The sequence below is a fragment of the Lipotes vexillifer genome, unplaced genomic scaffold (genome assembly GCF_000442215.2).
Source record: "Lipotes vexillifer unplaced genomic scaffold, Lipotes_vexillifer_v1.1 scaffold1129, whole genome shotgun sequence".
Classification (NCBI taxonomy): domain Eukaryota; kingdom Metazoa; phylum Chordata; class Mammalia; order Artiodactyla; family Lipotidae; genus Lipotes; species Lipotes vexillifer.
Genome location: NW_006789022.1, coordinates 1,922,884 through 1,935,842, shown reverse-complemented (window position 1 = coordinate 1,935,842; position 12,959 = coordinate 1,922,884). Strand labels below are relative to the sequence as shown.

At 58.8% G+C, this 12,959-nt stretch overlaps 1 protein-coding gene across 4 annotated transcripts in view; it reads right to left on the bottom strand.

The window, feature by feature from the left end:
• The window catches only part of NRXN2 (neurexin 2), a 100,381-nt gene that overhangs the window by 21,026 nt on the left and 66,396 nt on the right, over positions 1-12,959 (bottom strand). For all 4 annotated transcript variants that reach the window (XM_007462054.1, XM_007462053.1, XM_007462055.1 and 1 more), the window contains 2 exons: positions 8,398-8,579; positions 3,577-3,748 (listed from right to left, as the gene is read on the bottom strand). In XM_007462054.1, the coding sequence (XP_007462116.1) occupies positions 3,577-3,748; positions 8,398-8,579 (354 nt within the window). The remainder of the gene's footprint in view (positions 1-3,576; positions 3,749-8,397; positions 8,580-12,959) is intronic.

Here is a 12,959-nt window from a genome sequence, read left to right as displayed (position 1 = left end):
CCCAACCGCTCCGCTGCTCTCACTGCAGGCACTTGCGGCCTTCTCACCCTGGGCACAGGTGCCTGCTTGTGGCAGCTGGATGTCACCCAGCTGCCTCCCCCACCCCTTGCATCTCACCTCTTCCACCCCTGGTCCACCCTACAGGCACCCCAGCCCTCCTCTGCCTGGCGGCACCTTGCTCTCTTCCCCCTCTCTCTCAGCTTCATTCCAAGACCCTCAGACTCCTCTCTGCTCAGGTCCCCTCTCCTTCCGGCCCTGGGGAGCCCAGTCCAGCTCCCACTTGAGCCTTCCTCCTTCAGGTTCCTCCCCCCACAATTCCTAACCTCCACCCCTCCTCTCAATCCTGGCTGCCCGTCTGGATACACACCTGTTCTTCTCTCCACTCACAGGGAGGAAGGAGGATGTGTGTGTGTGTGTGTGTGTGTGTGTGTGTGTGTGTGTCTGTCTGTCTGTCTGTCTGTCTGCCTGTGTCTGTGTGTCCTGTGAGCTCTTCCCCAAGGCTGTGGGTGATCCCAAACTGCAGCCGTGGAAATGGAAATGATTTCCTTTGGAAATCTGGCCACTCTACCCACTGAAACCACTTACACGATCTTCAGTAACATGCATGCCGGGGGCATTTTCCCTCTCATCTCCCACTGCACAGCTGCACTACCTGCCCAATGAGACCTGGGCCTGGGCCTGCCTGCACACACATCCCGTTAATGAGCCCATGGTGTGTTCACGCGAGCATGGATGGAGCATCCCTAGGTGCTCACGAGGCAATGAGACTCTGCCTTCACACAGATTCCACAGGTTCTGAATCCACAGATTCAGGTCACTTGTGTTTCAGACAACAATGGATCATCCATTTGTTTAGTCACTCAACAAACATTTCTTGAGTGCCTGTTCTGTTCCTGGTGCTGGGTACTGGAGATGCAAAGATGAACGTCCGGTCCTTGACCATGGGGAGCCCCAGCCAAGCAGGAGAGACTGGCAAGTGACCAGCAGTGTCCTGTGTTCTGTTAGAGGTAGCACAGCCCTGGGGACGGGGCTGAGAGGGGCCCTAGAAGACACTGGAGGAGAAATATAGTAGCCAGAAGAGTGTCAGATGGGGGAAGGGAGGGAGAGGGCACACACAGACAGAGGCTGAGAGGCAGGAGGGCAGGAGGCATTCAGGGACCTACCTGCACTGGGATAGTTGTGGTTGCGTCTGTGTGTCTGTGTGTGGCATGTATTTGTGTGTGGGTCCTGAGAAGGAGGGAAGAATGTATGTGTGTCTCACCGGCACACGTAACAATTCTAACAAAAGCTCCGTTTACACAGCACCTCTGAGCACCTCTGCTACACCACGCCATTCTAGCACTCTCCTTAGGTTATCTCACGGAACTCTCACAGTACGGCTATGAGGTAGATATTATCCCCAACTTTCACAGGTAGAAACTGAGATCCAGAGGAGCTAACTGACTTGTCCAAGGTCACACAGCTTGTCAGTCGGAGACCCAGGGTTTAAAGCCAGGTCCTGCTGGCTCGGAGTCCCTGGGCTGTGCCTCTGAGCTCCCTGAGTCTGGGCCACGCACACCGCTAACCTGGCCTGCTGCCGTTGCTCAGGGTGACTCGCAGCTGTCGTAAGGGATCTGCTGTCTCAGGGCACACAGGCAGCCACCAGGCCCTCAGGGTGCTCTGCTTGGCAGGTAAGGGGGCACCCAGTGGCCTTCCGCACCCCAGCCAGGGGTCCCTGAGCAGAGGAGAGAAGGCGTGACTCCTCTAACCTCGCATCCAGCCTACTGGGCTCCAAGGGGAGGAGCTCTGGCTTGACATGGCAAAGCCTTCATGCTCCCCAAGTCCAGCCTTGTCCAGTGTAGGCTGGTGTCGTCACTGCTGCAAAGGTTGCCCCGGTGTGTGTGTCTAAGACAGAGAGAAGTCTGATGCCCACAGAGCCTGGCCTGTCAGCGTCTGCGCATCTGTGGGACTCAGCATGGGAGCGTTTATGTGCCTGAGTTGCCCTACGCATGCCCAGGCCCTGGTGTAAGCTGGCATCCCTCTGTAGGGCTTTTCTTTCCTTGTGTCTGTCTGACCGTATGAATATTTGCAGTTGTCTGTGTGTCTGGGGCTGGCCTGTGTGTTTGTCAGCCTCTGAGTTTCTTAGGGGGCCGTGTGGTTCTCTTTATTTTCAGGGGCTGTCTGAGAGCGTCTGGGTACAAGCCTACATGGCTGTGAGTCGTGAGCCCACACTGGCATTTTCATCCCAGCATATAAGCGGGTCCATGAGGGTTTGCGCACTCGAACCTCTCACTGTCCTTCTGCCCACGGCCCTCTCAGCCAGCATGGGGCAGCTTCTCTGGGCATCACTTCTGCCAGGAGAGGGGCCGAGCCCGAAGACGCTCTCTCTGCTTCTCAGGGGCTGCCTCTCCGTCGGCACCCGCGCATGTGACTCTGCAGTGCTGCTCAGCCTGGATCTCCACATCTCTGTGTTTCTGCGGTTCTTGGGCAGTACCTCCACTTCCCCTCCCTCTTCCTCTCCCTCCCAAGGCTCTGGCCCCCTCCTCTCTCGCTGGCTGGGTCTGCACGACAGCGGCTCCATATATCTCCCTGCATCCCTCTGGGAGCTGCCTCCGTCTCCGCTTCTGTCTGAGTGACTATTTCCATATCTCTCCCTTGCTCCTCTGGTTTCCTCTCACTCTGAGGCTCTTTCTCTGCCTCCCTCAGATTCTTGCAGAGTCTCTGCCTCCTCATTTCTTTCAGGCCCTCATTTCTGTCCCTCCCCTGTGCTCCTCAGACCTTGGTTTGTCCTCGGCCACCACAGCTGCCACACTGTTGAACTGGGTCTCTTTGCATCCCCGTGCTCCCCCAGCCCCAAGACTGTGAGCTCCCTGCAAGCAGAGGCTGTATGCTGTGTCCTCAGGGCGCAGCACAGGACCTGATCCTAGTAGGTTGTCAATGAAGGTTTGTGGAAGGCACTTGTGGCCTATTTTTCGCTCTTGTTGTCACTTGTCGCTCTCTCCTTTTCACCATGTCCCTTACTTCTTGAGGCCCTGGGGTTCCTTTTCTCTGGGTCTCCATGGTTACTTCTCTTCCTTTATCGAGATCACCTAATGTGAACCTTTGACTTGCTCTTTGTAAAGACCTGGGTTCTTGCCTTGGTTCTATCCTTGGGAACAGCCCTGCCTCCTTGCCAACATCCGTTTTGGGTTACTTCTGGATCTTCTCTCTTTGGTTTCTGCATCTGCCTCCCCGTTTCCGCCTGTCCCTCTTTTCTCAACTCATCCTTCCCTCAATTACAACAGACTCTCCCTACCTCTACCTTCCTTCCCTCCTCTGCTCCCCCATCCACAAACTGGACCCTGGCCTTGCATCCTTGCCTGTTCTGCTGTGCCGCCTCCCTCCTAGCAGACCCACTCCCACAGTCTCGCCCCCACCCTACAAATCCCAACTTTTCCCTTTAGCCCTGCCCCGCCATCGTCCCGCCCCTACAAGCCACGCCTTTCCCGCAGCCGAAAGCCTCGCCACTTAACCCCGCCCCCGGTGCAGGCAGCTCTCCTATCAGGCGCCACCTCGCCCGCCCTGCCCCGCACCTCCCCTGCGCCCCGCGCCGCCTACCTGCCGGGTACCGCTCGTTGACCGGCCAGCTGTCCACCTGCAAGGTGGCATTGCCGCCGCTTCGAGTGAAGCGCACCACGTGGTATTTGCCGTCGCTCACGATGGCGTTGGGCTCGTCGATGGTAATGTCATCCGTGCCCACGTTAAAGATCACCCCCACGGTGCCCTGGTCCTGGGGACAGGGAGGTAAGAGGTCAGGGATCCAGAGGGAGAGACCGTTCACTCCTTCTAGAACTCCACCTGTGAACACCACCGGTCCAGCTCTGCAACATTTAACAGCTTTACAACACACCTCTCCCAGCCACATCTTTACTGGACCTTTTCACCTGCCCAAGGAGGCGGGCAGGCTTGCCCCCTCCCCGCCTCATATGCAAGCAAGGGGGTAACTGAGGTTCAGAGAGGTTGGGGAGGCCACCGTGGGGTGCCCAGCATGGGCCTGGAGCACTTCCACTGACCACACCTGCCTGTTGCTTTTAGGTTCAATCAAAAAGTTCACAAATGTTCACAGGGCACCTCCTCCATGCAAGGGCCACTGAGCCTCCAGGCCCCAGACAGGGACGACCAAGAGGAACCCAGGACCAGTGGGACCACAGAAGGTGGAGGCTTCACCAAGGCACAGCCAACAGAGGAATCCACAGAAGCCAGCCCTGTGCCTGAGGAGGGTCTGGCCTCCCCACTCCTCACACCTCCAAGCTCAAGCCTCGCCTCCCCTGCATGTCCGGCATTGGGCAAGTCCCTGGGGGCTCTGGCACCAGGGCGTTGGCAGGTGTCAGCCCATGGAGGTCAGGCCTGAGTGCGGGGGCAGCCCCTTTGCCGTCAAGGGGGCACAGGTGCAGGGTCTGGACTGTGTGTTTTGGAGGGAGTCAGGATAGAAAGAGATCAAGAAGGCAAACCATGTTGGACTTATCAAGGGAAGGTGAGCTTGGGGGTGTAATGGTAGCGGATAGGGCCGGCAGCTGGGAAGGGACAGGAAGAGGAAAGACAGGGACTGAAGCCTGGAGAAGGGGGGCAAAGAGTCAGTCTGAGCAACCTCTCCCAGGCCCAGGCTCCAGAGAGAACCTGCATGGGGAACCCTGCAGAGGCCACCCAGGATCCAGCCCAGGAAGAGTTCTGTCCATGGTGCCAGAGTGAGAGGGAGAGCCTCACTGAACCCCTAAATGGTGCCAGGTCCTCTGTGGGTACTGTACACACATGCTGTCTTCATCCCCACAGCAACCCTCTGAGGAATAGGCAGCATCCCATTCTACTGAGGGGGAAACTGAGGCTCGGGGAGGCTAAGTAACCTCCCCCAATCTCACAACTCATAAGAAAGGAACCCCAGATTTGAACCCCAGTTGGTCTGACTCCAAAGCCAAGTGCTCTCTCCCGCTTTGCCCGCCAGTCTCGGGAGACACTGACTCAGAGTGCTGGAGGTGGGGGTGATCTGAGAGGCTACTGAGGCCAACCTTCCTTCAAGACCAAAGACGTCTAAAGAAGCCAGTGGAAGGCCCACTCGGCCCTAAACCTGAGCCCCCTATTCCATTCCCCTGTACTGCCCAGCAGCACCCCCGAACTCGGCCTCCTGAGTTCCTGCACCCCTCCTCCCACACAGGACAGACACTCGCACAGGCTCACACAGTCACGGGGACCAGATCATCACGGAAGACACTACACTCCTGCAGTCTTCCTGAAAGACTGTCGCAGTCTGGCCTGGGCATGAGGAACCATTTAGTTGCCACCTCCAGCACCCAACAGGGCCGAGAGGCTTGGTGGCACTGGGAGTGGGGATGGGGTGACTCACAGACGGGGCAGGGATTGGGGTTTTGCAGAGAGAGCTGGGGGGCAGGATGTGCAGCTGTGGCCCACTTGAAGATCCACGCTCTATCCCTTCCCCACTGTGGGTCCAGTTATACCCCTCCTAGAACCTGGGAAAGACGCACGCACACACACACACAGTCATACACACACACACACACACACACTCACACACACACACACACACACACACACACACACAGAGTCATACACATGCGGCGTCCCTCAGATGCAGCAAAGCAGGGAAACTGAGGCTGAGCTTGCCTAACAAAGGGTAGTAGCGAGCCGCACTCATCCACCACCCACAGACTGACGACATCCAGGGAGAAGGGGTGGTCTCTGCTCCCCACGTGAGAGGAACAGACCTCAGTACTATTGTTAGTAATAGAACAGCATCAGCCCCTTGGGTGCCTCTGAGGGTTTCTCCCCACGAGGCTCAGCTGGGTGGTGACAACGGTCAAGGAGCAGAAGTGGTCTGGGAGCCGGGATGGCAGAGGGCTGTCCAGGGCGGCTGGAAGGCAGGACACCTGCGTTTCCTAGGAGGCAGCCGCGCCCAGAGCCCAGAGCCGTGCACTCCGGGGGAGAGGCAGCTCCCAGAGCTGCTCCCCACGTGAAGTCAGTTGTCACTTCTTTTAAAGTCATTAATTCCTAATTCCCCAATTACCTCATTAGGCGGCGGTGGGAGAACGAGGCCGCTCCTACAGCAAATAATTATGGGAGTCAAAATTAATTTGGCAAAGTGGAGCGACGCTTTATTAGAAACGTCAAATTGCTTTTCTCTTATTTTGCTGCCGCCTCCCCACTCTCTGAGAGCTGCTAATGACGCTGTGGTGGGAGCTGATATATCACCAGGGGAGAAGGGGGCTTGGGGGCTGCCCCAGGGGGCTTCAGCCCATCGGGTGCCCAGCTCTCCCCTCAGAGCTGACCTCTCCATGGCTCCCACGCTTCCTCCAGGGCCCCCGACCCTCACCAGGCTCCTCATCCTAGGGGCAGCCCCGCCCCGCCCCGCCCCGCCCCGCCGGCTACAGCACCAGGCACCAGGCCTCGTTCCTCCATAACCCGGCACCAGGCGAGGGCTGTGGGCAACTGCTGGGAGGGCAAAGGAGACTCCTTCTCCCTGCACCCTGATCCCCCTGCCCCTTCTCCTCAGCACTGGGGGAACCCTGTCCCCTAAACCTTCAGGCACAGAAACAGACGTTGTCAATGAGGCAGACACAGTACCCACAGATCTACTCACCCAGGTGGATGCTCACAGTTGCTCAGGATATTAGTGGACACAGGGCTCTCTACAGGCTGGGCAATGTCCTCAGTGCTTTATATACATGATCTCGTTTATTAAACCTGCGAGCATCTCTGTCTGCTTATCATGCCATTACACAGATGAGGACACTGAGGCTCGGAGACACAAGGTGACTGCACTAGGGCAGAGCAAGGACGTGGCAGAGCTGGGACTCAAACCCAGGCATCTGCTCCAAAGCCACACACCGCCTCTCAGGACTATGTGATGAGAGAGCAGCAGCCCTCACTCACAGAGAAGGACCCGGAAACACAGTCACACCTGCCACGCAGAGTCAGGAGACTGAAACAGCAGCAAACGCCACACTGCCAAGAAATACAAATATAGAGCGACACACCCGATCAGAGGCCACGAGACTGTCCCCCACGGCGCCAACCCCCAGCACTCCTGACACGATCAACATGCATGGGGCCCACACTGTCACATACAGTCACCGTCCGCACTGCCTCTCACGCAGGTGGAGACGCTCACACGCACGGAACTTGCAGGCCTTCTCCCCAGGCTACTCCTTACTCTGCTTTCCTTTCCCCCTCGTTTCCCTGCCCGGCCTCCCAGGCCCGGTGTCCATCAGCTGCCACTGCTACTCCAGCTCCGCTCTGCCCACGGTCCATCTCTCCTCAGACCGCCTTCCTTCCCTCCCTCCCTCGTGTCGGGGAGGGGTGTGCAGGCTGGGGACCCTGCAAAGCTGTCGTGTAAGGAGGGGCCAGAGCCCAAACAAGCCTTCTCCCCTAGCTCCCTCGCTCCTCTGAAAGCTCAGGGCCCCCCACTCAGACCCTTCCAGCACACAGAGCCTGGCCAGCCTGTTCGACCCTCCCAGCTCGGGGTCCTGGCCAGGGTCACCATGTGGGATGCGGGCAGGGAAGGGAGGGGGCCGTAAGGGGCTGCATAGGTGGAAAATGGAGACTGAGGTCAGAGGCCCAAGGGTTAAGACAGTGGGCAGGGGGCAGGGGAGAGGCTAAGAGCAGAAATGAAATGGAGCAAGGCTTGAGGACACCAGGGAAGTGTGTGGGGCCAGAGCAGAGAGGGGGAAGGAAAGGGGCCGCCCGAAGACGAGAGTTAGGATGGGAACTGTGAGAAGAGGAGCCACAGGCATGGCGGGGGGCCTAGAGGGAGGCAGTGGGAAGCAGCAGAGGGCGAGGAGGGGAGCTGGGCAGAGAAAAGCAGAGCTGAGCGGGACCGGGGGTCAGAGCAGAGCTGTGGGGTAGGGCCGAGGTCAAGGAGGAATGAGCAGGGCTATGCTGTAAGGGAGGCTGGGGAAGGGGACGGCTGGGAGGGCAAAGGTCATGGGAACAGTAATCAAAGGCAGGGAGGCCCAAAGGAGGGGACAGGAAAAGGTGCAGGACACAGTGGGAGGCATAAGCGGTGCAGGAGTGAGCAGGCAGCAGCCCAGGGCAGTCACAAGGTGGGGATGTTCCCACAGGCTGCAGGAGAACGGCCAAGGAAGCCCCTGACTACATTCTGGAAGGTCAGAGACACAGACGGTCTCAGGGTGGGGAGCTGGGGAGCTTCAGGTGAGCGGAGGTGGCTCTGGGGGCCTCAGTGAACAACCGGGAGGAGAATGGGTCTCGGGAGAGGAACCACAGATTGGAAACCCCAGCATCCAGGGGACAGAGGTTCTGAGGGCTCCACGGGAGGGAAAGATGCGAGGTGCTGGTCCCGTGGCAAGAGAGGACTGAGTGGATTCGGGGCAGAAGGCTGGGGGTTCGGGGGCGCCGGCCCCGCGTCCTTACGATGTGCAGCTGCAGGTAGTCCCCGAGGCCGGAGGCACTGTCCACCCGCACCAGCACGGCGCTCCGCTGGTGCGTGCTGAAGCCCACGGCCAGGCGGTCCATCCTCGTGCTCGGCCGGTCATTGGGGGGCCATGTGTAGGTGATGAGCGCTCCCCCCTTCCCAAAGATGTATGTGGTCCCAGCTGCAGAGAGAAGGAAAGGGAGACAGAGATAAGAGGTCAGGAGGGCGAGATTAGCAGGTCCTTGGGGCTGTGACCAGAGCACTGGGACACCAGGTTTAGGGTACGGGGCTTCAACTGTGATACCCACAGCGGCCACCAGGCCCTGCCCTCCTAGGAACAGTTGACAGGCGGGTGCCTGGGTGGGAGCCCGTGCAAGCGCACAGACAGATGTAGCTGCCTCATCAAGAATTCTAGCTTTAATTACAGCAAAACAGAGAGGTAATAGAGAGAGTGACACAGAGAGAGAGAGCCCGGAGAGAGGCTGGCTGCAAGGGGACAGAGAAGATCGCCAGAGACAGGCAGGACCCAAGGGGCCTAGGCCTGACCCACTCGGCTGCTCCCAGGGCTGGCAGAGGTGACAGGTTTGAGGTATGTGCTTCTGTGGGGCCTGAGCTGAGCAGGCACCAAGGCAAAAGGAGGCCCAGGCAATGGCGGGCGGAAGAGCAGGGGCTGTTTGCTCTGACTCACAGCCTGCAGGCTGGCCCCGCTCCAGCACCTGCTCCCCACCCCCTCCCAAGCCCCTGCAAATCCTGATGCCACTTTGCCCGGACTCCCTGCTTCTACTCCCAGCTAGGGGGCTGCCTGGGTGCCAAAACGGGGTGGGGGGGAGGGGGGGTCCTGGAGCCCTGCCCAGAAAGGAAGAGACAGACAAGGGGGTGGGGGGTAGAGATTGACAGCCAGAGGAGGAAGGAGGCAGAGAGACAGATGGACAGAGAGGGACAGAGAGGGGTGTAGGTGAGAGAAGGCGGGAGAGTGGGAGCCAGAGATGATGAAGGGCTCCCTCTCCCTCCCCTCCCCCATCCCACCCTCTCTCCCCCTCTGTCTCTTTGCCATCCGGCTGCTGCCAGGGCGGGTGTGAGGTCCCTAACGATCTCAAGCCCCAAAATAAACCCTATTAGTCACCTTGTTCCCTCCTGCTGCTGCCTGGGCTCCCTGGGGGTGGGGGCAGACTGATGGCCAGGGTGGAGGCAAGGGTCAGGGCCGGTCGCCCAGTTTCCGGGAAGGGAGCTTTGTCTGGGAGGCCTAGAGGACTAGTACTCTGGGGCCTTCAGAGAAGGAAAGACAACAATCTTGCATTCTTTAGAACATAAATGGAGCAGATGAGACTCATAAAATGCTTAATTAAATAATTAGCCACTAACAACTCCTCTCAAAGCGCTTCTTGCGGGTAGAGGGGTTCAGGGGAGGACTTATCCAGGGAGAAAGAGAGGCAGATGAGGCCTGAGGGCAAAAGCCTGGAATAGGCTGGGAGAAAAGCATGGCCTTGGGGGTGGGAGAGCTCTGGGTGGGATGGGAAGTCCAGGTCAGGGGAGGCCTGGGGTACTTGCCTGGAGCAAAACTGCTCTGCCAAGATGGCAGCCAAGCTGGTAACACTAAGGCCAGGCCTCTCAAGCACCTTGGGGTCTCTCACCTCAGGGACTGGCAACCCCACTGTAGTTTGGGCAATCGGGGATCAGGGGTCTCTGTCCCAGGAAGCTCCTAGGCCCCCAAAGGAGAGGGGACTCCTGAGTGCCTTGGAGGGAGGCACCATCTGCCGGCCCAGGAGGAGCTGAGAAGGGAAGGCTGTTGCCTGGGTCCCAGAAAGGCAGTGAGGCCAGCAGGGGGCTGGGGCTGGCGGGGGGCAGGAGCTGTCACCCAGAGCACTTGTCATCAGGGCCCTCCGTCTCCCCAGGAAAGGCTAAACAGGAGAGGTGACTCCGGGGGGCAAGGCAGGTGGGAAAGAACCACCTTGATGTCAATTAACTGACATCTTGCCACAGCACATTGCAGGGAAAGCCCCCCGCGCAGAAGATAGAGGAAGCTCGGCTCTGCCCCTCCAAACTGAGGTATGCTTCCTACCTGAGGGCCCCGGAGGCTCAGTGGTGAGATCTGAACTCTCAGGATGGGGTCCCAGGATCAGGGTGGAGAGCTGGACTGGGGCAGTGAGCCACACACCCGCCTCCGGCAGGTCACTGCCTGGACAGGGCAGGGTCCGAAGGCTAGGAGCAGGGTAGGCCTCAGTCAGCAACGGTCTCTCCACTCCCAACACTGCAGCACTCTGGAAAATCGACTGTTTCCATGGTAACCGTAATAGCCAGGGTCCTCCCTTCCCCCTGCACTCACTCACAAGCTGCATGTACAAAATTTGGGGGGTGAGGAGGGCCAGGGGAGCTAAGATGCTGACCCTCCTCCACATACACCCCTCCCTGCTTCCCAGACCACAGGCTGCTGCCTCTCACCCCCTGGGCTCCAGGGCCTCCCAGTCAGACGCAGGAGGGGCTTACTGGGTTTCTTGATCCCTCAGACCAGCAAAGGAAACTCCATCTACCTGGAGCTTCCCAAATCTCCCAGGTCTAGGGGAAAGGAGGCCCTTTCTCCTCACTTTCCCACCCCAGGAACCCAGACAGCACATCAGGCTGAGCCCGGAGAGGGCGCGAGGAGCGAGCATGCCCAATGCCCCATAGGGCAGTGAGGCCGGAGGGATCAGAGGCGGGGTGGGTGCTCCAAACCCCGCAGACCCCACACCCACACACAGGCCACGACGCAGCCAGCTGCGCACAAAGACCCAGTGTGGAGAGGCAGACCCCAGACAGGAGACAGCCGGGAAACATGGCGGTAAGCGCACAACAATGAGGGGCCCTGGCAGGCGGCGACGGCAGCGGCTGGCTGGCACCGCTCAGGACGGGACAGGCGCACGGGTCCCCGCCCCCGAGGCCCATGGCGCACGGGCCGCACTCCCCAGCCTCCCCCAGTCCCCAGTCAGGGCCCTGCTCAGCCGGGCCTCCCCCGGGATTTATTACACAGCTGCTCTCCCACTGCCGCCAGTTTTTTTACGGGGGGCTGGCCTGTTAAAGCCTAAGGGCGTTTATTACACGGTGGGGGGATCGGGTGTAGAGACACTTGTTGGGCCGAAGAGGTGAAGGATGAATGGTTTATCGGACTGGGGCGGCAGTAATTACCCTGGGGAGACATTTCTCTCCCCCGCACCCCGCTCCAGCCCTCGGGCGCAGAGAGCTCCGGCTGGGGAGAACGCGGGCGGCGGGGCGGGACTCCGCCTGGTCCCTCCCCGTCCCTCCCCGCCGCGCTGCGTAGGCGGCTTCCGCCTCTCACTCCGCAAGCCGTCCTCTGCCCTGGCCACCGGGCGTCCTGGGTCGGGGGGTGGGGGTGGGGGTGGGGGGGCCGAAGGCACGTGGAGCCCAGGACACCGAACCACAGCTAGAACCTCTGAAAGGTTCCGGACTGGGCTCCAGAGAAGAAAGGGGCCAAAGCCAAGGCCCATTATGTTGCCCTAGGGTGGTCCAGACCTATTGTTTTTGACCTCCCCAGGAAAACGCTAGTGAGCTACATAGTACACGACATTGCAGGGTGGAAGGGTGGGGAGCAGCCCTGAAGCCCAAGGCAAGACAGCCTCTGGCCAGACACAAAATGCCCCAGGCCCAAGTGGCCACCACCCAAAGGCCCAGGCCTGGAACCTTCTGCCCACACCCAACATAGTCCCCTCAATGCCTCCTGGACCCAGAAATTCACTGATCCAGTAGAACACTAAATGATCAAGAATCTGTACAATTCCCACACACCTGCATTCTAGAAAAAAAAGAAAAACCCCAACCAACCATTAATAATGGTTAGCTTACCCAGACCCAAACAACATAATCATCCCATGTGAAAAACCACCCATACAGTGCTGCCCCTGTGGTTAAAACTACATGTGCAGACCCTCTGTCTGCCTGTCCCTGCCACATCAGAAGCCATGACAAAAACCTTCTGGTAGATCTCGAATCATGAGAGGATAAAACGTCCTGCACAATCCAGAAAAGCCGCAGTCCTGGGTGCCCACAGCCCACACCAGCTCTCTGAATACAGACACTCACAATCCACGGGGTTATCTCTCCAGGTCCAGAGCCCTGGGCTTAGGTCTCTCTTGATCCCAGAACAACATCCCCTCAATTCTTAAGCCTATTCTTGGCCATAAGATATCCAGTCAGAAATCCAAGTGAACACACCCATATCCAGAAAATCAAATTAAATGCCTGCCCCCTTTAGAAGCTGGAGTGATGAATCCAGAACCCCTGGAAGCTCCCGACTCAGAACCGAACTGGGATTGACCCCTCTATTCCTGGCCTCAGAGGGTACAAGAAATGAAGGTCAGGGGTTGCAAGGCTCGTAAAGGGCTCTGAAACTAGAATCAGGGTCAAGGATCAGGAGAGTGTCACCCCCTCAGGCCATTTTTAGGACCCAGGTGTACTGGTCCTCCCAGGCTCAGACTGACATCAGGTGCAGGAGTGTCAATGAGTGTCTGGCAGGTCAGTAGGGATATTATGTAACGGGTGGGGTTGAGGGTGGAAAGGGAAAGGCAGGAAA